Source organism: Oncorhynchus mykiss, chromosome 11 (assembly GCF_013265735.2).
Source record: "Oncorhynchus mykiss isolate Arlee chromosome 11, USDA_OmykA_1.1, whole genome shotgun sequence".
Lineage (NCBI taxonomy): Eukaryota > Metazoa > Chordata > Actinopteri > Salmoniformes > Salmonidae > Oncorhynchus > Oncorhynchus mykiss.
In genome coordinates this window covers 85,279,038-85,304,288 of record NC_048575.1, presented here as the reverse complement: position 1 = coordinate 85,304,288, position 25,251 = coordinate 85,279,038, and the positions used below count along the sequence as shown (strand labels likewise).

Here is a 25,251-nt window from a genome sequence, read left to right as displayed (position 1 = left end):
TGTTGTATTCAGCATTTCACTGTAAGGTCTACTACACCTGTTGTATTCAGCATTTCACTGTAAGGTCTACTACACCTGTTGTATTCATCATTTCACTGTAAGGTCTACTATACCTGTTGTATTCAGCATTTCACTGTAAGGTCTACTACACCTGTTGTATTCATCATTTCACTGTAAGGTCTACTACACCTGTTGTATTTCATAATTTCACTGTAAGGTCTACTACACCTGTTGTATTCAGCATTTCACTGTAAGGTCTACTACACCTGTTGTATTCAGCATTTCACTGTGAGGTCTACTACACCTGTTGTATTCAGCATTTCACTGTGAGGTCTACTACACCTGTTGTATTCAGCATTTCACTGTAAGGTCTACTACACCTGTTGTATTCATAATTTCACTGTGAGGTCTACTACACCTGTTGTATTCAGCATTTCACTGTGAGGTCTACTACACCTGTTGTATTCAGCATTTCACTGTAAGGTCTACCTACACCTGTTGTATTCAGCATTTCACTGTGAGGTCTACTACACCTGTTGTATTCGGCGCACGTGTCATACGATTTGAACAGTGCAGATTTAAAGTTTGGTAACAGAAAAACGGTTGGTGCTGTTTATGCCAACATTCTGTTACCAAACTTTGCATCTGCACTGTTCTTCAAGTAAATGTGTTTTTGTCACATTTCCCCTTCCCCTCCTCCCCATTTCCCCCCTTCCTATTTCCCCTTCCTATTTCCCCTTCCCCTCCTCCCTTCCCCTCCTCCCTATTTCCCCTTCCTATTTCCCCTTCCCCTCCTCCCTTCCCCTCCTCCCTATTTCCTGTTCCCCTCCTTCCTTCCCCTCCTCCCTTCCCCTCTTCCCTATTTCCCCTTCCTATTTCCCCTTCCCCTCCTCCCTTCCCCTCCTCCCTATTTCTCCTCCCTATTTCCCCTTCCCCTCCTCCCTTCCCCTCCTCCCTATTTCTCCTCCCTATTTCCCCTTCCCCTCCTCCCTTCCCCTCCTCCCTATTTCTCCTCCCTATTTCCCCTTCCCCTCCTCCCTATTTCTCCTCCCTATTTCTCCTTCCCCTCCTCCCTATTTCTCCTTCCCCTCCTCCCTATTTCTCCTTCCCCTCCTCCCTATTTCTCCTTCCCCTCCTCCCTCTCTCCCCTTCCCCTCCTCCCTCTCTCCCCTTCCTCTTCTCCCCCCTCTCCCCTCCTCCCTCTCTCCCCTTCCTCTTCTCCCCTCCCCTCCTCCCTCTCCTCTCATCCCTCTCTCAGCCTATCTCCCTGTTGGTGTTCTGTAAACTGCTGGATCTGATTAGTGTGTGCTCTACTTTTGTTCATTCCCTGTCGCCAGAACGCAATGTACTAAAACAACTTTAAAACAGCGTACGGATGAACTAACGTCAACGATAGCTTTACCACTGTTTACCGCAGCTCGTCGTATGAGTCTTAGAAAAGTGTGTGTCTGTTATAACATAGTTTCTCTACAGCCACATATTTTCAGCCTGACTCAACCTCTCCTCAGTAAAATAATTAGCTCCCTCTTTCTATTTTTCTCCTTCTCTCTCTCTCTCTCTCTCTTTCTCTCGCTCTCATACCCCGCTGGCAGAAGTATGTGAAACAGTTTAGTGGTGTTTGAACCTGTAGCAGTGATTGTCTGTTGTGGATTATACACCTAAGCGTGCACCATTTACCTGACACATGGGTTGGTTCAAAATAGAGCACGATATCAAATAAAAGTGTATTTGTCAGGGGTTATAGCAGGGGTTATAGCAGGGGTTATAGCAGGGGTTATAGCAGGGGTTATAGCAGGGGTAGCAAAATGCTTATGTTACTACTGTAGAATGTCTAGCAAATACAATACGAATACAGAAATAATCAACAAATCTAATACAAGAAATCAAGAAATTAACAATTCAAGTAGATATATCAGTGTCAGAATCTAAATATACATTCATGGTGTGTAAACACGTGTATGTACTGTAGTAGGTATAATAGGATGAGCTATGTGGAGAGTACAGCTATGTGGAGAGTACAGCTATGTGGAGAGTACAGCTACGTGGAGAGTACAGCTACGTGGAGAGTACAGCTACGTGGAGAGTACAGCGACAGTTGAAGTCAGAAGTTTACATACACCTTAGCCACATACATTTAAATCAGTTTTCACAATTCCTGACATTTAATCCAAGTAAAAATTCCCTGTCTTAGGTCAGTTAGGATCACCACTTTATTTTAAGAATGTGAAATGTCAGAATACTAGAGAAAATTATTTATTTCAGCTTTCATCACATTCCCAGTGGGTCAGAAGTTTACATACTCAATTAGTATTTGGTAGCATTGACTTTAAATTGTTTAACTTGGGTCAAACGTTTCGGGTAGCCATCCACAAGCTTCCCACAATAAGTTGGGTGAATTTGTTCTATAGGATTGAGGTCAGGGCTTTGTGATGGCCACTCCAATACCTTGACTTTGTTGTCCTTAAGCCACTTTGCCACAACTTTGGAAGTATGCTTGGGGTCATTGTCCATTTGGAAGACCCATTTGCGACCAAGCTTTAACTTCCTGACTGATGTCTTGAGATGTTGCTTCAATATATCCACATAATTTTTCTCCCTCATGATGCCATCTATTTTGTGAAGTGCACCAGTCCCTCCTGCAGCAAAGCACCCCCACAACATAATGCTGCCACCCCCGTGCTTCACGGTTTGGATGGTGGTCTTCGGCTTGCAAGCCTCCCCCTTTTTCCTCCAAACATAATGATGGTCATTGTGATCTTTGTCCCCATGTGCAGTTGCACAGCGTAGTCTGGCTTTTTTTATGTTGGTTTTGGAGCAGTGGCTTCTTCCTTGCTGAGCTGCCTTTCAGGTTATGTCGATATAGGACTCGTTTTACTGTGGATATAGATACTTTTGTACCTGTTTCCTCCAGCATCTTCACAAGGTCCTTTGCTGTTGTTCTGGGATTGATTTGCACTTTTCGCACCAAAGAACGTTCATCTCTAGGAGAGAGAACGCGTCTCCTTCCTGAGTGTAATGTAAACTTCTGACTTCAACTTTACATGGGGCATCAGACTCAAGGTGCAGGGCAGAGTACCTGGGAGGTAGCCGGCAAGTGATGGCTGTTCTACAGTCTGATGGTCTGGTGATAGAAGCTGTTCTGCAGTCTGATGGTAATAGAAGCTGTGTCTCAGTTTCTTGGTTCCAGCTCTGATGTACCTGTACTGTCTCTGTCTGCTAGATGGTAGCGGGGTGAGCAGACTGTGGTTCGGGTGGCTGAGCTCCTTAATGATCTTCTTGGTCTTCCTTTGACACAGAGTGCTTTAAATGTCCTGGAGGGCAAGCAGCCCCACATTATAAAATACTTTAGCATACGATTTCATTGTCTTTTACATATAACCTGTAGGGAACACAGTATGGCATGTCGGTCTCTCAGTTATGGGTGGGGGAGTGAAAAGGATGCAAATTAAAAACTGTAGTTTTTCCTATAGTGAAAAAGTGTGTTTTTGTGGATATTACTGTAGTATTTGCTGTATTATACTATAACATTCAATACCAAGTACTACACATGATGGATGGATACTACAGTGTGTAGTACAGTATTCTACAGTATACTACAGTTTACTCTAACATTCCATAGTAAGTACTGTAGTTTTCTATAGTAAACTGTGGTATTTTTTAATGTGGGGCGTGCCCCATGGTTATGCGTTGGGCAGACCGCACCACACTCTGGAGAGCCATGTGGTTGAGGTCAGTTCCTGTACCAGGCAGGGATGTAGGCCGACAGAATGCTCTCAATGGTGCATCTGTAGAAGTTTGTGATGGGGGGTGGGGGGGGCGAATTTCTTCAGCCGCCAAAGTTGAATAGGCACCATTTCAGGTTTTTAAGTGATGTCCACGCCGAAGGAACTTGAAGCTTTTGACCCTCACCACTGGGGCCCGTCGACGAGGATGAAAGTCCACCATCTGCTCCTTTGTTTTGTTGAGGGAGAGGTTATTTTCCTCACCTCCTCCTTATAGGTTGTCTCAGTGTTGTTGGTAATTAGGCATACCACGCTTCATCAGCAAACTTGATGATTGAGTTGGAGTCGTGTCGTGGAGGCCACCCAGACGTGGGTGAATAGGGTTTACAGGAGGGGGCTGAGCACACACCCCTGCGGGGCCCCTGTGTTGATGATCAGATGGGCAGAGGTGTTGTTGCATATCTTTACCAGCTGGGGGCTGGAAGTCCAGTTGAACAGAGCAAGGTTTAGACCCAGTGATGAACTATGGTGTTAAATACTGAGCTGTAGTCCACGTTTCATCATGGAAATTGAGAACATCTCATGTACATTACCTAGTAAACTAAAGATAGTTTGTAGCTTTGGTCAAAAGTACATTTTGACATGACTCATGTAACAACGTGCGCTGAGAGTCGGGAAGCAAGTTCGGGGAGTGAGTGATTTAATAAAATAAATGCAACTAAATACAAAACAAGAAACACAAAGTATTTGATACACTGCTGTTTTGCAGGTTTTCCTACTTACAAAGCATGTAGAGGTCTGTCATTTTTATCATAGGTACACTTCAACTGTGAGAGATGGAATCTAAAACAAAAATCCAGAAAATCACATTGTATGATTTTTAAGTAATTCATTTGCATGACATCAGTATTTGATCACCTACCAACCAGTAAGAATTCTGGCTCTCTGTGAAATTTTTGGAAAATTATCCGAATTTTGTATTAATATTACGTTTGTTAAAATATTTTAAAAAATATTGTTTTATGTCCTTCATGCTCGAGAAGATGACGAGTTCCAGGGGAACCTGTCAGATATCACCCAGACTAGCTGACATCATGCTGTGCCATTCTCCTTATTTTTGACCCCATTTTTCTCTGGCCTCCATTAATTTGGTCACCCTACAAGGGTAAAAACTTTGACCAACTTTGCCCTCTCTCTAAAGTACATTTGACTAAATCATAATGATGGCCAAGTTGTTTCCTACTACTTATTTGCCTACTTGAGCAATGTCATCGTATTTCCAGGCACCTACGGTGTAATATAGGCGAAACCGTCATTAGCTCCACTCGACCTCAGGCTCCACTATGGCTGAGGATAATAGCTCCACTCGACCTCAGGCTCCACTATGGCTGAGGATAATAGCTCCACTCGACCTCAGGCTCCACTATGGCTGAGGATAATAGCTCCACTCGACCTCAGGCTCCACTATGGCTGAGGATAATAGCTCCACTCGACCTCAGGCTCCACTATGGCTGAGGATAATAGCTCCACTCGACGTTCAGGCTCCACTATGGCTGAGGATAATAGCTCCACTCGACCTCAGGCTCCACTATGGCTGAGGATAATAGCTCCACTCGACCTCAGGCTCCACTATGGCTGAGGATAATAGCTCCACTCGACCTCAGGCTCCACTATGGCTGAGGATAATAGCTCCACTCGACCTCAGGCTCCACTATGGCTGAGGATAATAGCTCCACTCGACGTTCAGGCTCCACTATGGCTGAGGATAATAGCTCCACTCGACCTCAGGCTCCACTATGGCTGAGGATAATAGCTCCACTCGACCTCAGGCTCCACTATGGCTGAGGATAATAGCTCCACTCGACCTCAGGCTCCACTATGGCTGAGGATAAATAGAAATGAAACCGTCATTAGCTCCACTCGACCTCAGGCTCCACTATGGCTGAGTATAATAGCTCCACTCGACTTTCAGGCTCCACTATGGCTGAGGATAATAGCTCCTCTCGACCTCAGGCTCCACTATGGCTGAGGATAATAGCTCCACTCGACCTCAGGCTCCACTATGGCTGAGGATAATAGCTCCACTCGACCTCAGGCTCCACTATGGCTGAGGATAATAGCTCCACTCGACCTCAGGCTCCACTATGGCTGAGGATAATAGCTCCACTCGACCTCAGGCTCCACTATGGCTGAGGATAATAGCTCCACTCGACCTCAGGCTCCACTATGGCTGAGGATAATAGCTCCACTCGACGTTCAGGCTCCACTATGGCTGAGGATAATAGCTCCACTCGACCTCAGGCTCCACTATGGCTGAGGATAATAGCTCCACTCGACCTCAGGCTCCACTATGGCTGAGGATAATAGCTCCACTCGACCTCAGGCTCCACTATGGCTGAGGATAATAGCTCCACTCGACCTCAGGCTCCACTATGGCTGAGGATAATAGCTCCACTCGACGTTCAGGCTCCACTATGGCTGAGGATAATAGCTCCACTCGACGTTCAGGCTCCACTATGGCTGAGGATAATAGCTCCACTCGACCTCAGGCTCCACTATGGCTGAGGATAATAGCTCCACTCGACCTCAGGCTCCACTATGGCTGAGGATAATAGCTCCACTCGACGTTCAGGCTCCACTATGGCTGAGGATAATAGCTCCACTCGACCTCAGGCTCCACTATGGCTGAGGATAATAGCTCCACTCGACCTCAGGCTCCACTATGGCTGAGGATAAATAGAAATGAAACCGTCATTAGCTCCACTCGACCTCAGGCTCCACTATGGCTGAGTATAATAGCTCCACTCGACTTTCAGGCTCCACTATGGCTGAGGATAATAGCTCCACTCGACCTCAGGCTCCACTATGGCTGAGGATAATAGCTCCACTCGACCTCAGGCTCCACTATGGCTGAGGATAATAGCTCCACTCGACCTCAGGCTCCACTATGGCTGAGGATAATAGCTCCACTCGACCTCAGGCTCCACTATGGCTGAGGATAATTGCTCCACTCGACCTCAGGCTCCACTATGGCTGAGGATAATAGCTCCACTCGACCTCAGGCTCCACTATGGCTGAGGATAATAGCTCCACTCGACCTCAGGCTCCACTATGGCTGAGGATAATAGCTCCACTCGACCTCAGGCTCCACTATGGCTGAGGATAATAGCTCCACTCGACCTCAGGCTCCACTATGGCTGAGGATAATAGCTCCACTCGACCTCAGGCTCCACTATGGCTGAGGATAATAGCTCCACTCGACCTCAGGCTCCACTATGGCTGAGGATAATAGCTCCACTCGACCTCAGGCTCTACTATGGCTGAGGATAATAGCTCCACTCGACTTCAGGCTCCACTATGGCTGAGGATAATAGCTCCACTCGACCTCAGGCTCCACTATGGCTGAGGATAATAGCTCCACTCGACCTCAGGCTCCACTATGGCTGAGGATAATAGCTCCACTCGACCTCAGGCTCCACTATGGCTGAGGATAATAGCTCCACTCGACCTCAGGCTCCACTATGGCTGAGGATAATAGCTCCACTCGACCTCAGGCTCCACTATGGCTGAGGATAATAGCTCCACTCGACCTCAGGCTCCACTATGGCTGAGGATAATAGCTCCACTCGACCTCAGGCTCCACTATGGCTGAGGATAATAGCTCCACTCGACCTCAGGCTCCACTATGGCTGAGGATAATAGCTCCACTCGACGTTCAGGCTCCACTATGGCTGAGGATAATAGCTCCACTCGACCTCAGGCTCCACTATGGCTGAGGATAATAGCTCCACTCGACCTCAGGCTCCACTATGGCTGAGGATAATAGCTCCACTCGACGTTCAGGCTCCACTATGGCTGAGGATAATAGCTCCACTCGACCTCAGGCTCCACTATGGCTGAGGATAATAGCTCCACTCGACGTTCAGGCTCCACTATGGCTGAGGATAATAGCTCCACTCGACCTCAGGCTCCACTATGGCTGAGGATAATAGCTCCACTCGACTTTCAGGCTCCACTATGGCTGAGGATAATAGCTCCACTCGACCTCAGGCTCCACTATGGCTGAGTATAATAGCTCCACTCGACTTTCAGGCTCCACTATGGCTGAGGATAATAGCTCCACTCGACCTCAGGCTCCACTATGGCTGAGGATAAATAGAAATGAAACCGTCATTAGCTCCCCTTGACGTTCAGGCTCCACTATGGCTGAGGATAATAGCTCCACTCGACGTTCAGGCTCCACTATGGCTGAGGATAAATAGAAATGAAACCGTCATTAGCTCCACTCGACCTCAGGCTCCACTATGGCTGAGTATAATAGCTCCACTCGACTTTCAGGCTCCACTATGGCTGAGGATAATAGCTCCACTCGACCTCAGGCTCCACTATGGCTGAGGATAATAGCTCCACTCGACCTCAGGCTCCACTATGGCTGAGGATAATAGCTCCACTCGACCTCAGGCTCCACTATGGCTGAGGATAATAGCTCCACTCGACCTCAGGCTCCACTATGGCTGAGGATAAATAGAAATGAAACCGTCATTAGCTCCACTCGACCTCAGGCTCCACTATGGCTGAGGATAATAGCTCCACTCGACGTTCAGGCTCCACTATGGCTGAGGATAAATAGAAATGAAACCGTCATTAGCTCCACTCGACCTCAGGCTCCACTATGGCTGAGGATAATAGCTCCACTCGACGTTCAGGCTCCACTATGGCTGAGGATAATAGCTCCCCTCGACGTTCAGGCTCCACTATGGCTGAGGATAATAGCTCCACTCGACCTCAGGCTCCACTATGGCTGAGGATAAATAGAAATGAAACCGTCATTAGCTCCACTCGACCTCAGGCTCCACTATTTTTATTTTTTTTTATTTTATTTCACCTTTATTTAACCAGGTAGGCTAGTTGAGAACAAGTTCTCATTTGCAACTGCGACCTGGCCAAGATAAGGCATAGCAGTGTGAACAGACAACACAGAGTTACACATGGAGTAAACAATTAACAAGTCAATAACACAGTAGAAAAAAAGGGGAGTCTATATATACATTGTGTGCAAAAGGCATGAGGTAGGCAGATAATTACAATTATGCAGATTAACACTGGAGTGATAAATGATCAGATGGTTATGTACAGGTAAATGATCAGATGGTTATGTACAGAGATATTGGTGTGCAAAAGAGCAGAAAAATAAAAATAAATAAATAAAAACAGTATGGGGATGAGGTAGGTGAAAATGGGTGGGCTATTTACCAATAGACTATGTACAGCTGCAGCGATCGGTTAGCTGCTCAGATAGCAGATGTTTGAAGTTGGTGAGGGAGATAAAAGTCTCCAACTTCAGCGATTTTTGCAATTCGTTCCAGTCACAGGCAGCAGAGAACTGGAACGAAAGGCGGCCAAATGAGGTGTTGGCTTTAGGGATGATCAGTGAGATACACCTGCTGGAGCGCGTGCTACGGATGGGTGTTGCCATCGTAACCAGTGAACTGAGATAAGGCGGAGCTTTACCTAGCATGGACTTGTAGATGACCTGGAGCCAGTGGGTCTGGCGACGAATATGTAGCGAGGGCCAGCCGACTAGAGCATACAAGTCGCAGTGGTGGGTGGTATAAGGTGCTTTAGTGACAAAACGGATGGCACTGTGATAAACTGCATCCAGTTTGCTGAGTAGAGTGTTGGAAGCAATTTTGTAGATGACGTCGCCGAAGTCGAGGATCGGTAGGATAGTCAGTTTTACTAGGGTAAGTTTGGCGGCGTGAGTGAAGGAGGCTTTGTTGCGGAATAGAAAGCCGACTCTTGATTTGATTTTCGATTGGAGATGTTTGATATGGGTCTGGAAGGAGAGTTTAGAGTCTAGCCAGACACCTAGGTACTTATAGATGTCCACATATTCAAGGTCGGAACCATCCAGGGTGGTGATGCTGGTCAGGCGTGCGGGTGCAGGCAGCGAACGGTTGAAAAGCATGCATTTGGTTTTACTAGCGTTTAAGAGCAGTTGGAGGCCACGGAAGGAGTGCTGTATGGCATTGAAGCTCGTTTGGAGGTTAGATAGCACAGTGTCCAAGGACGGGCCGGAAGTATATAGAATGGTGTCGTCTGCGTAGAGGTGGATCAGGGAATCGCCCGCAGCATGAGAAACATCATTGATATATACAGAGAAAAGAGTCGGCCCGAGAATTGAACCCTGTGGCACCCCCATAGAGACTGCCAGAGGACCGGACAGCATGCCCTCCGATTTGACACACTGAACTCTGTCTGCAAAGTAATTGGTGAACCAGGCAAGGCAGTCATCCGAAAAACCGAGGCTACTGAGTCTGCCGATAAGAATACGGTGATTGACATAGTCGAAAGCCTTGGCAAGGTCTATGAAGACGGCTGCACAGTACTGTCTTTTATCGATGGCGGTTATGATATCGTTTAGTACCTTGAGCGTGGCTGAGGTACACCCGTGACCGGCTCGGAAACCAGATTGCACAGCGGAGAAGGTACGGTGGGATTCAAGATGGTCAGTGACCTGTTTGTTGACTTGGCTTTCGAAGACCTTAGATAGGCAGGGCAGGATGGATATAGGTCTGTAACAGTTTGGGTCCAGGGTGTCGCCCCCTTTGAAGAGGGGGATGACTGCGGCAGCTTTCCAATCCTTGGGGATCTCAGACGATATGAAAGAGAGATTGAACAGGCTGGTAATAGGGGTTGCGACAATGGCGGCGGATAGTTTCAGGAATAGAGGGTCCAGATTGTCCAGCCCAGCTGATTTGTACGGGTCCAGGTTTTGCAGCTCTTTCAGGACATCTGCTATCTGGATTTGGGTAAAGGAGAACCTGGAGAGGCTTGGGCGAGTAGCTGCGGGGGGGGGGGAGCTGTTGTCCGAGGTTGGAGTAGCCAGGCGGAAGGCATGGCCAGCCGTTGAGAAATGCTTGTTGAAGTTTTCGATAATCATGGATTTATCGGTGGTGACCATGTTACCTAGTCTCAGTGCAGTGGGCAGCTGGGAGGAGGTGCTCTTGTTCTCCATGGACTTCACAGTGTCCCAGAACTTTTTGGAGTTGGAGCTACAGGATGCAAACTTCTGCCTGAAGAAGTTGGCTTTAGCTTTCCTGACTGACTGTGTGTATTGGTTCCTGACTTCCCTGAACAGTTGCATATCGCGGGGACTATTCGATGTTAGCGCAGTCCGCCACAGGATGTTTTTGTGCTGGTCGAGGGCAGTCAGGTCTGGAGTGAACCAGGGGCTATATCTGTTCTTAGTTCTGCATTTTTTGAACGGAGCATGCTTATCTAAAATGGTGAGGAAGTTACTTTTAAAGAAAGACCAGGCATCCTCAACTGACGGGATGAGGTCAATGTCCTTCCAGGATACCCGGGCCAGGTCGATTAGAAAGGCCTGCTCACAGAAGTGTTTTAGGGAGCGTTTGACAGTGATGAGGGGTGGTCGTTTGACTGCGGCTCCGTAGCGGATACAGGCAATGAGGCAGTGATCGCTGAGATCCTGGTTGTAGACAGCGGAGGTGTATTTGGAGGGCCAGTTGGTCAGGATGACGTCAATGAGGGTGCCCTTGTTTACAGAGTTAGGGTTGTACCTGGTGGGTTCCTTGATGATTTGAGTGAGATTGAGGGCATCTAGCTTAGATTGTAGGACTGCCGGGGTGTTAAGCATATCCCAGTTTAGGTCACCTAACAGAACAAACTCTGAAGCTAGATGGGGGGCGATCAATTCACAAATGGTGTCCAGGGCACAGCTGGGAGCTGAGGGGGGTCGGTAGCAGGCGGCAACAGTGAGAGACTTGTTTCTGGAGAGAGTAATTTTCAAAATTAGTAGTTCGAACTGTTTGGGTATGGACCTGGAGAGTATGACATTACTTTGCAGGCTATCTCTGCAGTAGACTGCAACTCCTCCCCCTTTGGCAGTTCTATCTTGACGGAAGATGTTATAGTTGGGTATGGAAATCTCAGAATTTTTGGTGGCCTTCCTGAGCCAGGATTCAGACACGGCAAGGACATCAGGGTTAGCAGAGTGTGCTAGAGCAGTGAGTAAGACACACTTAGGGAGGAGGCTTCTGATGTTGACATGCATGAAACCAAGGCTTTTTCGATCACAGAAGTCAACAAATGAGGGTGCCTGGGGACATGCAGGGCCTGGGTTTACCTCCACATCACCCGTCATTAGCTCCACTCGACCTCAGGCTCCACTATGGCTGAGGATAATAGCTCCACTCGACTTTCAGGCTCCACTATGGCTGAGGATAATAGCTCCACTCGACCTCAGGCTCCACTATGGCTGAGGATAAATAGAAATGAAACCGTCATTAGCTCCACTCGACCTCAGGCTCCACTATGGCTGAGTATAATAGCTCCACTCGACTTTCAGGCTCCACTATGGCTGAGGATAATAGCTCCACTCGACCTCAGGCTCCACTATGGCTGAGGATAATAGCTCCACTCGACCTCAGGCTCCACTATGGCTGAGGATAATAGCTCCACTCGACCTCAGGCTCCACTATGGCTGAGGATAAATAGAAATGAAACCGTCATTAGCTCCCCTCGACGTTCAGGCTCCACTATGGCTGAGGATAATAGCTCCACTCGACCTCAGGCTCCACTATGGCTGAGGATAATAGCTCCACTCGACCTCAGGCTCCACTATGGCTGAGGATAATAGCTCCACTCGACCTCAGGCTCCACTATGGCTGAGGATAATAGCTCCACTCGACCTCAGGCTCCACTATGGCTGAGGATAATAGCTCCACTCGACCTCAGGCTCCACTATGGCTGAGGATAAATAGAAATGAAACCGTCATTAGCTCCACTCGACCTCAGGCTCCACTATGGCTGAGGATAATAGCTCCACTCGACGTTCAGGCTCCACTATGGCTGAGGATAATAGCTCCCCTCGACGTTCAGGCTCCACTATGGCTGAGGATAAATAGAAATGAAACCGTCATTAGCTCCACTCGACCTCAGGCTCCACTATGGCTGAGGATAATAGCTCCACTCGACCTCAGGCTCCACTATGGCTGAGGATAATAGCTCCACTCGACCTCAGGCTCCACTATGGCTGAGGATAATAGCTCCACTCGACCTCAGGCTCCACTATGGCTGAGGATAATAGCTCCACTCGACCTCAGGCTCCACTATGGCTGAGGATAAATAGAAATGAAACCGTCATTAGCTCCACTCGACCTCAGGCTCCACTATGGCTGAGGATAATAGCTCCACTCGACGTTCAGGCTCCACTATGGCTGAGGATAATAGCTCCCCTCGACGTTCAGGCTCCACTATGGCTGAGGATAATAGCTCCACTCGACCTCAGGCTCCACTATGGCTGAGGATAATAGCTCCACTCGACCTCAGGCTCCACTATGGCTGAGGATAATAGCTCCACTCGACCTCAGGCTCCACTATGGCTGAGGATAATAGCTCCCCTCGACGTTCAGGCTCCACTATGGCTGAGGATAAATAGAAATGAAACCGTCATTAGCTCCACTCGACCTCAGGCTCCACTATGGCTCTTAAATTAAAGGATAAATAGCAATGCTGAAGCAACTAAATACAGTACGTTGACCAAGCAATAAAGATATGATTTATAATGATAATTACACCACACACTCTGCATAGCGAATTAATATGGTGCTTAGCAAAGTAGACCAGTTAGCTAGCTCGGCTAGCTTTCTACAACATGTAAAAATAAAAACAAAAAAAACTTTAAAAAACACTTTGCTGGAACAGTACGATGAACGTTAGATGACCAACAAGTACATATTACCTCAGCTACTTCGCACATTGACTCGCCCTTACAAAAACATGTTGCAGTAAAAGTGCAGTAACTGTATTTTGGACTCAGAATAACTGCAGTGTACTACAATTAAACTGCAAAATTCCTGCAGTGGGAAAACAAAATTAGACGCAGTATTTTCAGTATACTGCTGTTATATCTGTTTTTGTGAGGATGTGGTACTGGCACTCCTTGTTTATAGACTGTTGTTATTGTTACTATTTTCTTTATTTGTATGTTTTTACTCATCTTTTAATACTTTTTAACTCTGCATTGTTGGGAAAGTGCTTCTAAGTAATCATTTCACGGTAACGTAAACTCACTCACTTTTGTACATCGCCTTTGTCCGTACAATTGACCTTATTTTAACGCCCCAAAATGTAATACTTCCAGATCAACTGTAATGTCAATACCATTGTAAAGCACAATCTCTCCCCTTTCCAACAGAATCAATGACATGACCTCCATGCTGCCCGTTTCTGCATAATTCAACAAGGCAATGAGCTCCGTCGGGTCTTTTTAAACATGGCGGGTGGGGAAGAGAAACTAATGCGTGATAGTGAGAAGGAGAGGTGTCATGTGGGAAAATAGCTTTTTTTCACTCGATCTGTCCAACTTATCACCTTATCGCCTCTAAAAATGTAAATAAAACACTATAAAGAGTTTATATAATGTGTCATTACATACCTATTTGAAGGTTTGTGTCGAATTTGAATCGGATTTTACAGACGGTGCTAAAGTGATCTTCAGAAGTAAACTTTTTTTTTTTGAGAGTCGTGATCCCCTGCAGTGACGATGCAAAATATGACTAGGTATCCCCCCTTACCCCCGTCACTGTCCATTTGATTTATTTCACATTTTTACCCCCTTTTCTCCCCAATTTCGTGGTAGTTAATAATTACTATCTTGTCTCATCACTACAACTCCCGTACGGGCTCGGGAGAGACGAAGGTCGAAAGCCATGTGTCCTCCAAAACACAACCCAACCAAACCGCACTGCTTCTTAACACAGCGTGCATCCAACCCGGAAACCAGCCGCACCAATGTGTCGGAGGAAACACTGTGCACCTGGCAACCTTGGTTGGCGCGCACTGTGCCCTGTCCGCCACAGGAGTCGCTGGTGCGCGATGAGACAAGGATATCCCTACCGGCCAAACCCTCCCTAACCCGGACGACGCTAGGCCAATTGTGCGTCGCCCCACCCACTCCCAGTCACGGCCGGCTGCGACAGAGCCTGGGTGCGAACCCAGTCTCTGGTGGCACAGCTAGCGCTGCGATGCATATGTATGGCTAAAATGGCTAAAACCCGATAGCTAGCTAACCAATAACTGTATTGATGTATTTGAGAGACAACAAGTGCAAATGTATTTATGTTTTCAATAAACATTGGAGGATATTTTCCATGGCAACAATCGACCCCGTCTGTTTTTCCCCATGGTTACGCACGCCTCGGTTTTGTTTCTAAACAACCAACATGTCTACAGCAGAGAGGAATTGCAAAGAAATGTTGCTAAGCTAACATTAGTTTTGAGGTTTGTCTTACCAGGTTTGAGTAATATCACGGTCCATCAGTTCCCGAGGTAGCAAGCCACTCCATTTCCACAGCCTTCATCCCCTTTTCAATGACCAAACTTGTTTCTTTTTAAACATATAATTGCGGTCTGTCTGCTGTTGACAGCATAGTCCTTGGTGAAACTTTGTATTGTAGCTAATGTTGTCCATGCTTGTTGTGGCCATGACTGTCGGGTGATGAGGCTACGTTCTCACGTCATACTAGACCACTGTTCTCCCAGCAGCTGCCAGAGAAGCAACACTGGGGTTTAAAGTTGTCATGTAAAGAATTGAATTCTCTGATCCATTTATAGCTATTGTTCCATACCTGTAATGTCATTGTTACAGAACCAATTTACTGCAACATGTGTTTCCTGGTATGACTCTAGTTCCAATGCCTTTTGTTCTTCTCTTCTTCCCATAGAGAGAGGAGAGAGGTCTGTCAGCAGGGGTACTGAGGCCACGCCCCCATATGGCTATCAGCTAGACCTGGACTTCCTGAAGTATGTGGACGACATACAGCGTGGCAACACCATCAAGAGGCTGAACATCCAGCGGAAATCCAGGCCTGTCCGGCCGACGGCGGAGCCCGTGCCCAGGGGAGGTTGCTCTGGTGGGGGCAGTGGGTACAGTGGGCAGGGCCAGGCTGAATGGACCTCCACAGGCTCCCTACCCTCCTCCAGTGAAGAGGCACAGCAGAGTCCCCTCTTCTACTCCTCCCCCCAGCCTCACCCTCCCCCCACCCTGATTTACCACGCCCATGCCCCTCTCCCTTCCTGTGAGCCTCCCCCTCCCCTTCCTCCCCTACCCCCCGAGGGCTACCTGAGCGTCCCCGCCGAAGCCCCTCAACGGCCCCTTCTTCCGCCCCCCTCTCCGTGGGAACCTCCCCTCCTCAACCCCCAGGTTGAGAAGACCCTGATGGAGACTAGGAGGAGGTTAGAACAGGAGCGCCACCTCATGCAGCCCCCCTCCCCCTCCGAACCCCCTGGCCCTGCTCCTCGCCACCGCCTGGCCTCCTTCGGAGGGATGGGGGGGTCCAGCACCTCCCTGTTCTCCCCCCTGCTTCCCAACGGGGGTGGAGGTAGTGGAGAGTACAACCCCTACTACACTTCCATGGGTTCCTCTATGCACCACAGCCCCATGTCCTCGGGCATGACCACGCCGGCCACCAACGTGTCTCCGCTCCACCTGCAGCACATCCGGGAGCAGATGGTGGTGGCACTGCGGAGGCTGAAGGAGCTAGAGGACAAGGTGAAGACCATACCTGTCCTGCAGGTGAAGATAGCCGTGCTGCAGGAGGAGAAGAGACAGATGACCTGTCAGAAGAACCAGAGGCTGGGGGTGGGGGGCATAGTGGGGGGGGGGTTCAGGAAGAGGTCCTATAGCGTGGGCAGTGCTGATCAGTTGGCCGACCAGCTGGACCCCCAGACACATACCCTACAGACCCAGGAGCTGCACATCATGGAGCCAGAGGGCCAGGAGTGTCAGGGCCATAGTCAGAGTACCAAGGGGATGGAGGAGTTCAGGAGGCTGGCTGCAGAGGTCCAAGCCCTGGGGGCAAACAGCCAGGATCAAGGGTCTCACCAGGCCAGGCAGACCCAGACCTCCCTCCCTCTCACCCACAATAACAACAACCAGCTCACCTCCACGGCGGTCGGCCCAGATGAGAACATGAACGACGCCTCGGTGGTCGCCCAGAGGAAGTCGCCGGTGATGACGATGGTACAACAACGACGCTTCTACTGTGACGTCGGAATGGCGACGGAGCAGCGTGAGACTCGCAGTGCTGGGACGGGCGTGACAGAAGCCATGTTGGGCGTGACCAGCGAGGTGGAGGCAGAGCTAGACTTGCAGCAGCAGACCATCGAGGCCCTGAAGGAGAAGATCTACCGGCTAGAGGTGGACCTGAGAGAGACCACCCACCTGATGGAGATGTCCAAGCTGAAGCTAGAGCTGCAGGCCGCTGGGGGAGCCAATAAGAAGAGGGCTGATAAAGGCTGCCAGGTGCGGCCAGACACCTACAGCATGGCCTGCCAGGCGCGGCCAGACACCCAGAGCACTGGCTCAGAGACCTGGAGAGTCCAGACACACAGCCAGGGAGTGGGGAACCATCTAGAGACCAGCCATGCCTCCACAGGGGAGACCCTCCACACTGTAGGGGTAGGGGTGTCCTGTCAACCCAGCCTGAGACACACTGCTTCGGGTCCTGACCTGCCCATGGAGAGGTGGCTGGTGCAGGAGAGGGTAGAGGTGCAGGACCAGTGTGTGGGGAGGCAGTTGGAGGTGTGTGACCAGGGGGTGGGGGTGGAGGTGGGGCTGTGTGACCAGGGAGTAAACACTGATGAGGAAGTAGACAGTCTAGAGCTGTGTCAGGCCCAGGAGACCGAGGCCAGGGAGAGGGAGAGCAGGTCGGTGGGCGTTGGGGAGTGTTCTAGAGACGTCACCGTCTCTCCCATCAGACAGCTGGTTACCACGGGGACTAACCCTGTCCTTGGCACCACCACGGACTCTGCTGTCATGGTAACCCCAGACACAGCCTCCCAACACACCAACACAGAGACAGTGGTGCTAGCTGACGGCTGTACCAACACCCCCCTGCTCCACACGGCTGAGAAACACACCAGCACGCTAACCAATCACACAAGGACTGTCGCTGTGGGCGAGGGGCTGATCAAAGACCCACAGACCAAAACCAGGTACTTTTTCTATTAGATTAATTTAACCATTTAACAACACATTTTAACCACGTGGATATAATACAATACATTTAAACATGTTTTTTGAACACATAAAAGTTGAATAAAATGTTTCTATTGTGGTCGTCCTTAGGTCTGTTGCCGTGGGAAACACAGCGGAGCGAGACGGCGGTACGGAGGAGGCATGGTCGGCCCAGACCAAAGAGGTGGGCGTCGGCCTGGTCGGCATCCACACTAACTTCCTGGTCGGCCTGAAGACCCGGAACATTGCATGTGGCCCCTCCCACCTGGACGGAACCGCTGTTACCCAGGAGACCATTGCAGTGACGACTGTTGTACCACCCCAGGCCCAGGCCATACCACCGCCCCAGCAGGTGGAGGGGGGGGCAGGACTAGACCACTACATAGAGAGGCTTCAGAAGCTACTTCAGGAACAACAGATGCTGTTGACTGAGAACTACAGTGAGCTAGCGGATGCTTTCGGACAGCCCTGCTCTTCTCAGTTCACCCACTTTGGTTCTATCAACAGCCAGCTGGTCAACACTCTGACTTCTATCAGCTCTGTCATGAAGTATGGCAGTGCTGAGGATCTGAGAACACAGCGAGATAGCAGCTGCACCACTACAGGTAGGCCACACAGAATATCTAATAGTTTGAGTCATTTCACCAGACAGACCATTTATCTACTGTTAGCCTGCTCTCTTCTCAGTCGGGTTAGTATTGACCTAACAATAGGATATCTCTGTTTACTGAGCTGAAAGAGGAGCACAGTCACATCGTAACATTACTGCTGAACTTTATAAATGCTATTTCATGTTTTAGTAGGTTTATGTTTAGGTTAAGAATTGTTACAGGAACAGCCTCAACATTTAGCAGACACTTATCCAGAGCAACCTACAGTAGTGAATGCATTTTCATACTGATCCCCCGTGGGAATCGAACCCACAACCCAAGACAGTATCACCAAAAACATTACTGTCCCTCACCTGGTGACAGTTTGTATTTGTCATTTTTATGAATCACCATTAGCTGCTGACAAGGCAGTCCAGCAAAAAGTAAGGCAGTTCTAGATTTTTAAAAGCATTACAATACATTCACAACAGATTTCACAACACATTTAGTGTGCGCCCTCAGGCCTCTACTCAACCACCACATATCTACAATACTAAATCCATGTGTACGTGTGTGTATAGTGCTTATGTTATTGTGTGTTTTTATGAATGTGTCTATGTTTGTGTTGCTTCACAGTCCCCGCTGTTCAATAAGGTGTGTTATCTGCTTTTTAAATCTAATTCTATTGTTGTATCAGTTACCTGATGTGTAATAGAGTTCCATGTAGTCATGGCTCTATGTAGTACTGTGGAATAGAGTTCCATGTAGTCATGGCTCTATGTAGTACTGTGGAATAGAGTTCCATGTAGTCATGGCTCTATGTAGTACTGTGGAATAGAGTTCCATGTAGTCATGGCTCTATGTAGTACTGTGGAATAGAGTTCCATGGAGTCATGGCTCTATGTAGTACTGTGGAATAGAGTTCCATGGAGTCATGGCTCTATGTAGTACTGTGGAATAGAGTTCCATGTAGTCGTGGCTCTATGTAGTACTGTGGAATAAAGTTCCATGTAGTCATGGCTCTATGTAGTACTGTGGAATAGAGTAACATGTAGTCATGGCTCTATGTAGTACTGTGCACCTCCCATAGTCTGTTCTGGACTTGGGGACTGTGAAGAGACCTCTGGTGGCATGTATTGCGGGGTATGCATGGGTGTCTGAGCTGTGTGCCAGTAGTTTAGACAGACAGCTCGGTACATTCAACATGTCAACACTTCTCACAGATACAAGTAGTGATGAAGTCGATGTCTCCTCCCCTTTGAGCCAGGAGAGACTGACATGCATATTATTAAAATTAGCTCTCTGTGTACATCCAATGGCCAGTGCTGCCCTGTTCTGAGACAATTATACTTTTCCTAAATTCCTATTTGTGGCACCTGACCACACGTGATAAAACTAGGGCCTGTAGGACCTGCCTTGGTGATAGTGTTGTTAAGAAGGTAGAAACTAGGACCTGCCTTGTTGACAGTGTTGTTAAGAAGGTAGAAACTAGGGCCTGTAGGACCTGCCTTGTTGATAGTGTTGTTAAGAAGGTAGAAACTAGGGCCTGTAGGACCTGCCTTGGTGATAGTGTTGTTAAGAAGGTAGAAACTAGGGCCTGTAGGACCTGCCTTGTTTAGAAGGTAGAAACTAGGGCCTGTAGGACCTGCCTTGGTGATAGTGTTGTTAAGAAGATAGAAACTAGGGCCTGTAGAACCTGCCTTGTTGATAGTGTTGTTAAGGAGATAGAAACTAGGGCCTGTAGAACCTGCCTTGTTGATAGTGTTGTTAAGAAGATAGAAACTAGGGCCTGTAGAACCTGCCTTGTTGATAGTGTTGTTAAGAAGGTAGAAACTAGGGCCTGTAGGACCTGCCTTGTTGATAGTGTTGTTAAGAAGATAGAAACTAGGGCCTGTAGGACCTGCCTTGTTTAGAAGGTAGAAACTAGGGCCTGTAGGACCTGCCTTGTTGATAGTGTTGTTAAGAAGATAGAAACTAGGGCCTGTAGAACCTGCCTTGTTGATAGTGTTGTTAAGGAGATAGAAACTAGGGCCTGTAGAACCTGCCTTGTTGATAGTGTTGTTAAGAAGGTAGAAACTAGGGCCTGTAGGACCTGCCTTGTTGATAGTGTTGTTAAGAAGGTAGAAACTAGGGCCTGTAGGACCTGCCTTGTTGATAGTGTTGTTAAGAAGGTAGAAACTAGGGCCTGTAGGACCTGCCTTGTTGATAGTGTTGTTAAGAAGGTAGAAACTAGGGCCTGTAGGACCTGCCTTGTTGATAGTGTTGTTAAGAAGGTAGAAACTAGGACCTGCCTTGTTGATAGTGTTGTTAAGAAGGTAGACACTAGGGCCTGTAGGACCTGCCTTGTTGATAGTGTTGTTAAGAAGGTAGAAACTAGGACCTGCCTTGTTGATAGTATTGTTAAGAAGGTAGAAACTAGGACCTGCCTTGTTGATAGTGTTGTTAAGACGGTAGAAACTAGGACCTGTAGGGCCTGCCTTTTTGATAGTGCTGTTAAGAAGGTAGAAACTAGGGCCTGTAGGACCTGCCTTGTTTATAGTGTTGTTAAGGTAGAAACTAGGGTCTGTAGGACCTGCCTTGTTGATAGTGTTGTTAAGAAGATAGAAACTAGGGCCTGTAGGACCTGCCTTGTTGATAGTGTTGTTAAGAAGGTAGAAACTAGGGCCTGTAGGACCTGCCTTGTTGATAGTGTTGTTAAGAAGGTAGAAACTAGGACCTGCCTTGTTGATAGTATTGTTAAGAAGGTAGAAACTAGGACCTGCCTTGTTGATAGTGTTGTTAAGACGGTAGAAACTGGGACCTGTAGGGCCTGCCTTGTTGATAGTGCTGTTAAGAAGGTAGAAACTAGGGCCTGTAGGACCTGCCTTGTTTATAGTGTTGTTAAGGTAGACACTAGGGTCTGTAGGACCTGCCTTGTTGATAGTGTTGTTAAGAAGGTAGAAACTGGGCCTGTAGGACCTGCCTTGTTGATAGTGTTGTTAAGAAGGTAGAAACTAGGGCCTGTAGGACCTGCCTTGTTGATAGTGTTGTTAAGAAGATAGAAACTAGGGCCTGTAGGAACTGCCTTGTTGATAGTGTTGTTAAGAAGGTAGAAACTAGGGCCTGTAGGGCCTGCCTTGTTGATAGTGCTGTTAAGAAGGTAGAAACTAGGGCCTGTAGGACCTGCCTTGTTTATAGTGTTGTTAAGGTAGAAACTAGGGTCTGTAGAACCTGCCTTGTTTATAGTGTTGTTAAGGTAGAAACTAGGGCCTGTAGGACCTGCCTTGTTGATAGTGTTGTTAAGAAGGTAGAGTAGCGCTGTATTATAGACAGACTTCTCCCCATCTTAGCTACTCCTGTATCAACATGTTTTGACCATTACAGTTTACAATCCAGGGTTACTCCAAGCAGTTTAGTCATCTCAACTTGCTCAATTTCCACATTATTTGTTACAAGATTTAGTTGAGGTTTAGGGTTTAGTGAGTGTTTTGTTCCAAATACAATGCTTTTTTGTTTTTGAAATATGTAGTACTAACTTATTCCACCCATTCTACTAACTAATTCCTTTCCACCTTTTCTGAAACTAGCTGCAGCTCTTTAAGTCTTGAAGTCATTTCAGTCGCTGTGGTAGTTGACGTCTATAGTGTTGATTCATCCACATACATAGACATACTGGCTTTAATCAAAGCCAGGGGCATGTCGTTAGTAAAGATTGAAAAACGTAAGGGGCATAGACAGCTGCCCTGGGGAATTCCTAATTAAACCTGGATTACGTTGGAGAGGCTACCATTAAAGAACACCCACTGTGTTTTGTTAGACAGGTAACTCTTTATCCATGTTATAGCAGGGGGTGTAAAGCCAGAACACATACGGTTTTCCAGCAACAGACTATGATCGATAATATCAAAAGCTGCACTGAAGTCTAACAAGAGAGCCCCCCCCCCCCCCCCCCCCCCCCAATCTTTTTATCATCAGTTTCTCTCAGCCAATCATCAGTAATTTGTATAAGTGCTGTGCTTGTTGAGTGTCCTTCCCTATAAGCGAGCTGAAAGTCTGTTGTCAATTTGTTTACTGCATAATAGCATTGTATCTGGTCAAACACCATTTTTTCAAAAAGTTTACAAAGGGTTGTTAACGCCTCTTAATTAAGGAATTTTAGCCCAAATCTAACTGCCTGTAGCTTAGGACCTGAAGCAAGGATATGCATATTCTTCATACCATTTGAAAGGAAACACTTTGAAGTTTGTGGATATGTGAAATGAATGTAGGAGGATATAACACATTATATCTGGTAAAAGATGATACATAAAAACATACGTTTTTTAATTTGTTTTTGTTCCATCCTCATGAAATGCAAGAGAAAGGCCATTATCTAACTTGGGACTCTAGGCGCAATTTAGATTTTGGCCACTAGATGGCAGCAGTGTATGTTTTCAATTTTCAGACTTATCCAATGAACCATTGCATTTCTTTTAAACTGTTGTATCAAGTCTGCCCAAATGTGGCTAATTGGTCAATATATACATTTTCAAGTGCATAATTGTGCACTCCCCTCAAACAATAGCATGGTGTGTTTTCGCTGTAATAGCTACTGTAAATTGGACAGTGCAGTTAGATTAGCAAGAATTTCTGCCCATATAAGACATGTCTATGTCCTGGGAAATGTTCTTGTTACTTACAACGTCATGCTATTCACATTAGCGCACGTTAGCTCAACAGTCCCGAGGGTGGAACACCGATCCTGTAGAGATTCTTACAGGCTGATTGGTTGGCTATTTGAGCCAGTAAAGGGGGCTTTACTATCCTTAGGAAGTGGAATGACTTTAACTTCCCTCCAAGCCTGAGGGAACACGCTCTCTAGTAGGCTTAAATTGAAGATATGACAAGTAGGAGTGGCAATATTGTCCGCTATTATCCTCAGTCATTTTCCATCCAAGTTGTCAGACCCCGGTGGCTTGTCATTGTTGATAGACAACAATAATGTTTCTTTCATAATTTGGCCAGTTATACTTGGATGTGTATTGTCAGCGTTTGTTGCTGGCATGTCATGTTTGCTTTCCAATGAAAGAATCAAATCAAATTGTTATTATTTGTCACATGCGCCGAACACAACAGGTGAAATGCTTACTTACAAGCCCTTATCTAACAATGCAGTTAAGAAAATACAAAAAAAAGTAAGAGTTAAAAGTAACAAATAATTAAAGAGCAGCAGTAAATAACAATAGCGAGGCTAAATACATGGGGTACCGGTACAGAGTCAATGTGGAGGCTAAATACATAGGGTACCGGTACAGAGTCAATGTGGAGGCTATAAACGGGGGTACCGGTACAAAGTCAATGTGGAGGCTATAAACGGGGTACCGGTACAGAGTCAATGTGGAGGCTAAATACATGGGGTACCGGTACAGAGTCAATGTGGAGGCTATAAACGGGGTACCGGTACAGAGTCAATGTGGAGGCTATAAACGGGGTACCGGTACAGAGTCAATGTGGAGGCTATATACAGGGTGTACCGGTACAGAGTCAATGTGGAGGCTATATACAGGGGGCTACCGGTACAGAGTCAATGTGCGGGGTACCGGTGTCGGGGTAATTGAGGTAATATGTACATGTTGGTAGAGTTATTAAAGTGACTATGCATAGATAATAACAGAGAGTAGCAGCAGCGTGGAAGAGAGGGGGGGGGGCAATGCAAATAGTCTGGGTAGCCATTTGATTAGATGTTCAGGAGTCTTATGGCTTGGTGGTAGAAGCTGTTTAGAAGCCTCTTGGATCTAGACTTGGCGCTCCGGTAACGCTTGCCGTGTGGTAGCAGAGAGAACAGTCTATGACTAGGATGGCTGGAGTCTTTGACAATTTTTAGGGCCTTCCTCTGACACAGCCTGGTATAGAGGTCCTGGATGGCAGGAAGCTTAGCACCGGTGATGTACTGGGCTCTGTAGTGCCTTGCGGTCGGAGGCAGTGCAGTTGCCATACTAGGCAGTGATGCAACCCGTCAGGATGCTCTCTGGTGCATCTGTAAAACCTTTTTGAGGATCTGGGGACCCATGCCAAATCTTTTCAGTCTCCTGAGGGGGAATAGATTTTGTCGTGCCCTCTTCACGACTGTCTTGGTTTGCTTAAAGTAGTTGGCAATATTAGTGGGTTTTGTGATTAATCAGCCATCTGATTCAATGAATGATGGAGCTGAGTTTGCCTTTTTGCCCAAAATGTAATTGAAGGTGCTCCAGGGAGCCAGGGAGACAGACAGACAGCTGCTGTCCAAAGTATGTATTTTTAGAATCTGGTGGGGAAAAGAGGGAGAGGGGGAGGAGGAGAGGATTGGTTCAGAGCTCTAGGGTCGCGGTTCACAGAAGCATGTCTGTTTATGCGTCTGAAATGGCACCTTATTTCCTACATAGTGCACTACTAGTAGGGTGCCATTTGTGATCGTCGTTATGTGTGAAGTGATGTGTGATGCGATGGGACCAGAGTTCTCTCTGGAGCAGCCAGGACCTGAATGGACCAGAGTTATCTCTGCAGCAGCCAGGACCTGATGGGACCAGAGTTATCTCTGCAGGAGCCAGGACCTGATGGGACCAGAGTTATCACTGCAGCAGCCAGGACCTGATGGGACCAGAGTTATCTCTGCAGCAGCCAGGACCTGATGGGACCACAGTTATCTCTGCAGCAGCCAGGACCTGATGGGACCAGAGTTATCTCTGCAGCAGCCAGGACCTGATGGGACCACAGTTATCTCTGCAGCAGCCAGGACCTAATGGGACCAGAGTTATCTCTGCAGCAGCCAGGACCTGATGGGACCACAGTTATCTCTGCAGCAGCCAGGACCTGATGGGACCACAGTTATCTCTGCAGCAGCCAGGACCTGATGGGACCACAGTTATCTCTGCAGCAGCCAGGACCTGATGGGACCACA

General features: G+C 47.5%; 1 protein-coding gene and 1 long non-coding RNA gene across 5 annotated transcripts in view; one reads left to right on the top strand and one right to left on the bottom strand.

The window, feature by feature from the left end:
* kank1a (KN motif and ankyrin repeat domains 1a) overlaps positions 1-25,251 on the top strand; it is a 152,394-nt gene that overhangs the window by 87,714 nt on the left and 39,429 nt on the right. For all 4 annotated transcript variants that reach the window (XM_036936599.1, XM_036936602.1, XM_036936601.1 and 1 more), the window contains exons 3-4: positions 15,473-17,744; positions 17,878-18,371. In XM_036936599.1, the coding sequence (XP_036792494.1) occupies positions 15,473-17,744; positions 17,878-18,371 (2,766 nt within the window). The remainder of the gene's footprint in view (positions 1-15,472; positions 17,745-17,877; positions 18,372-25,251) is intronic.
* Positions 8,349-12,643, bottom strand: LOC118937432. The gene is made up of 3 exons (XR_005034783.1): positions 12,538-12,643; positions 12,272-12,313; positions 8,349-8,506 (listed from the first exon to the last, which is right to left on the bottom strand). It is a non-coding gene; the product is annotated as an uncharacterized LOC118937432 (long non-coding RNA).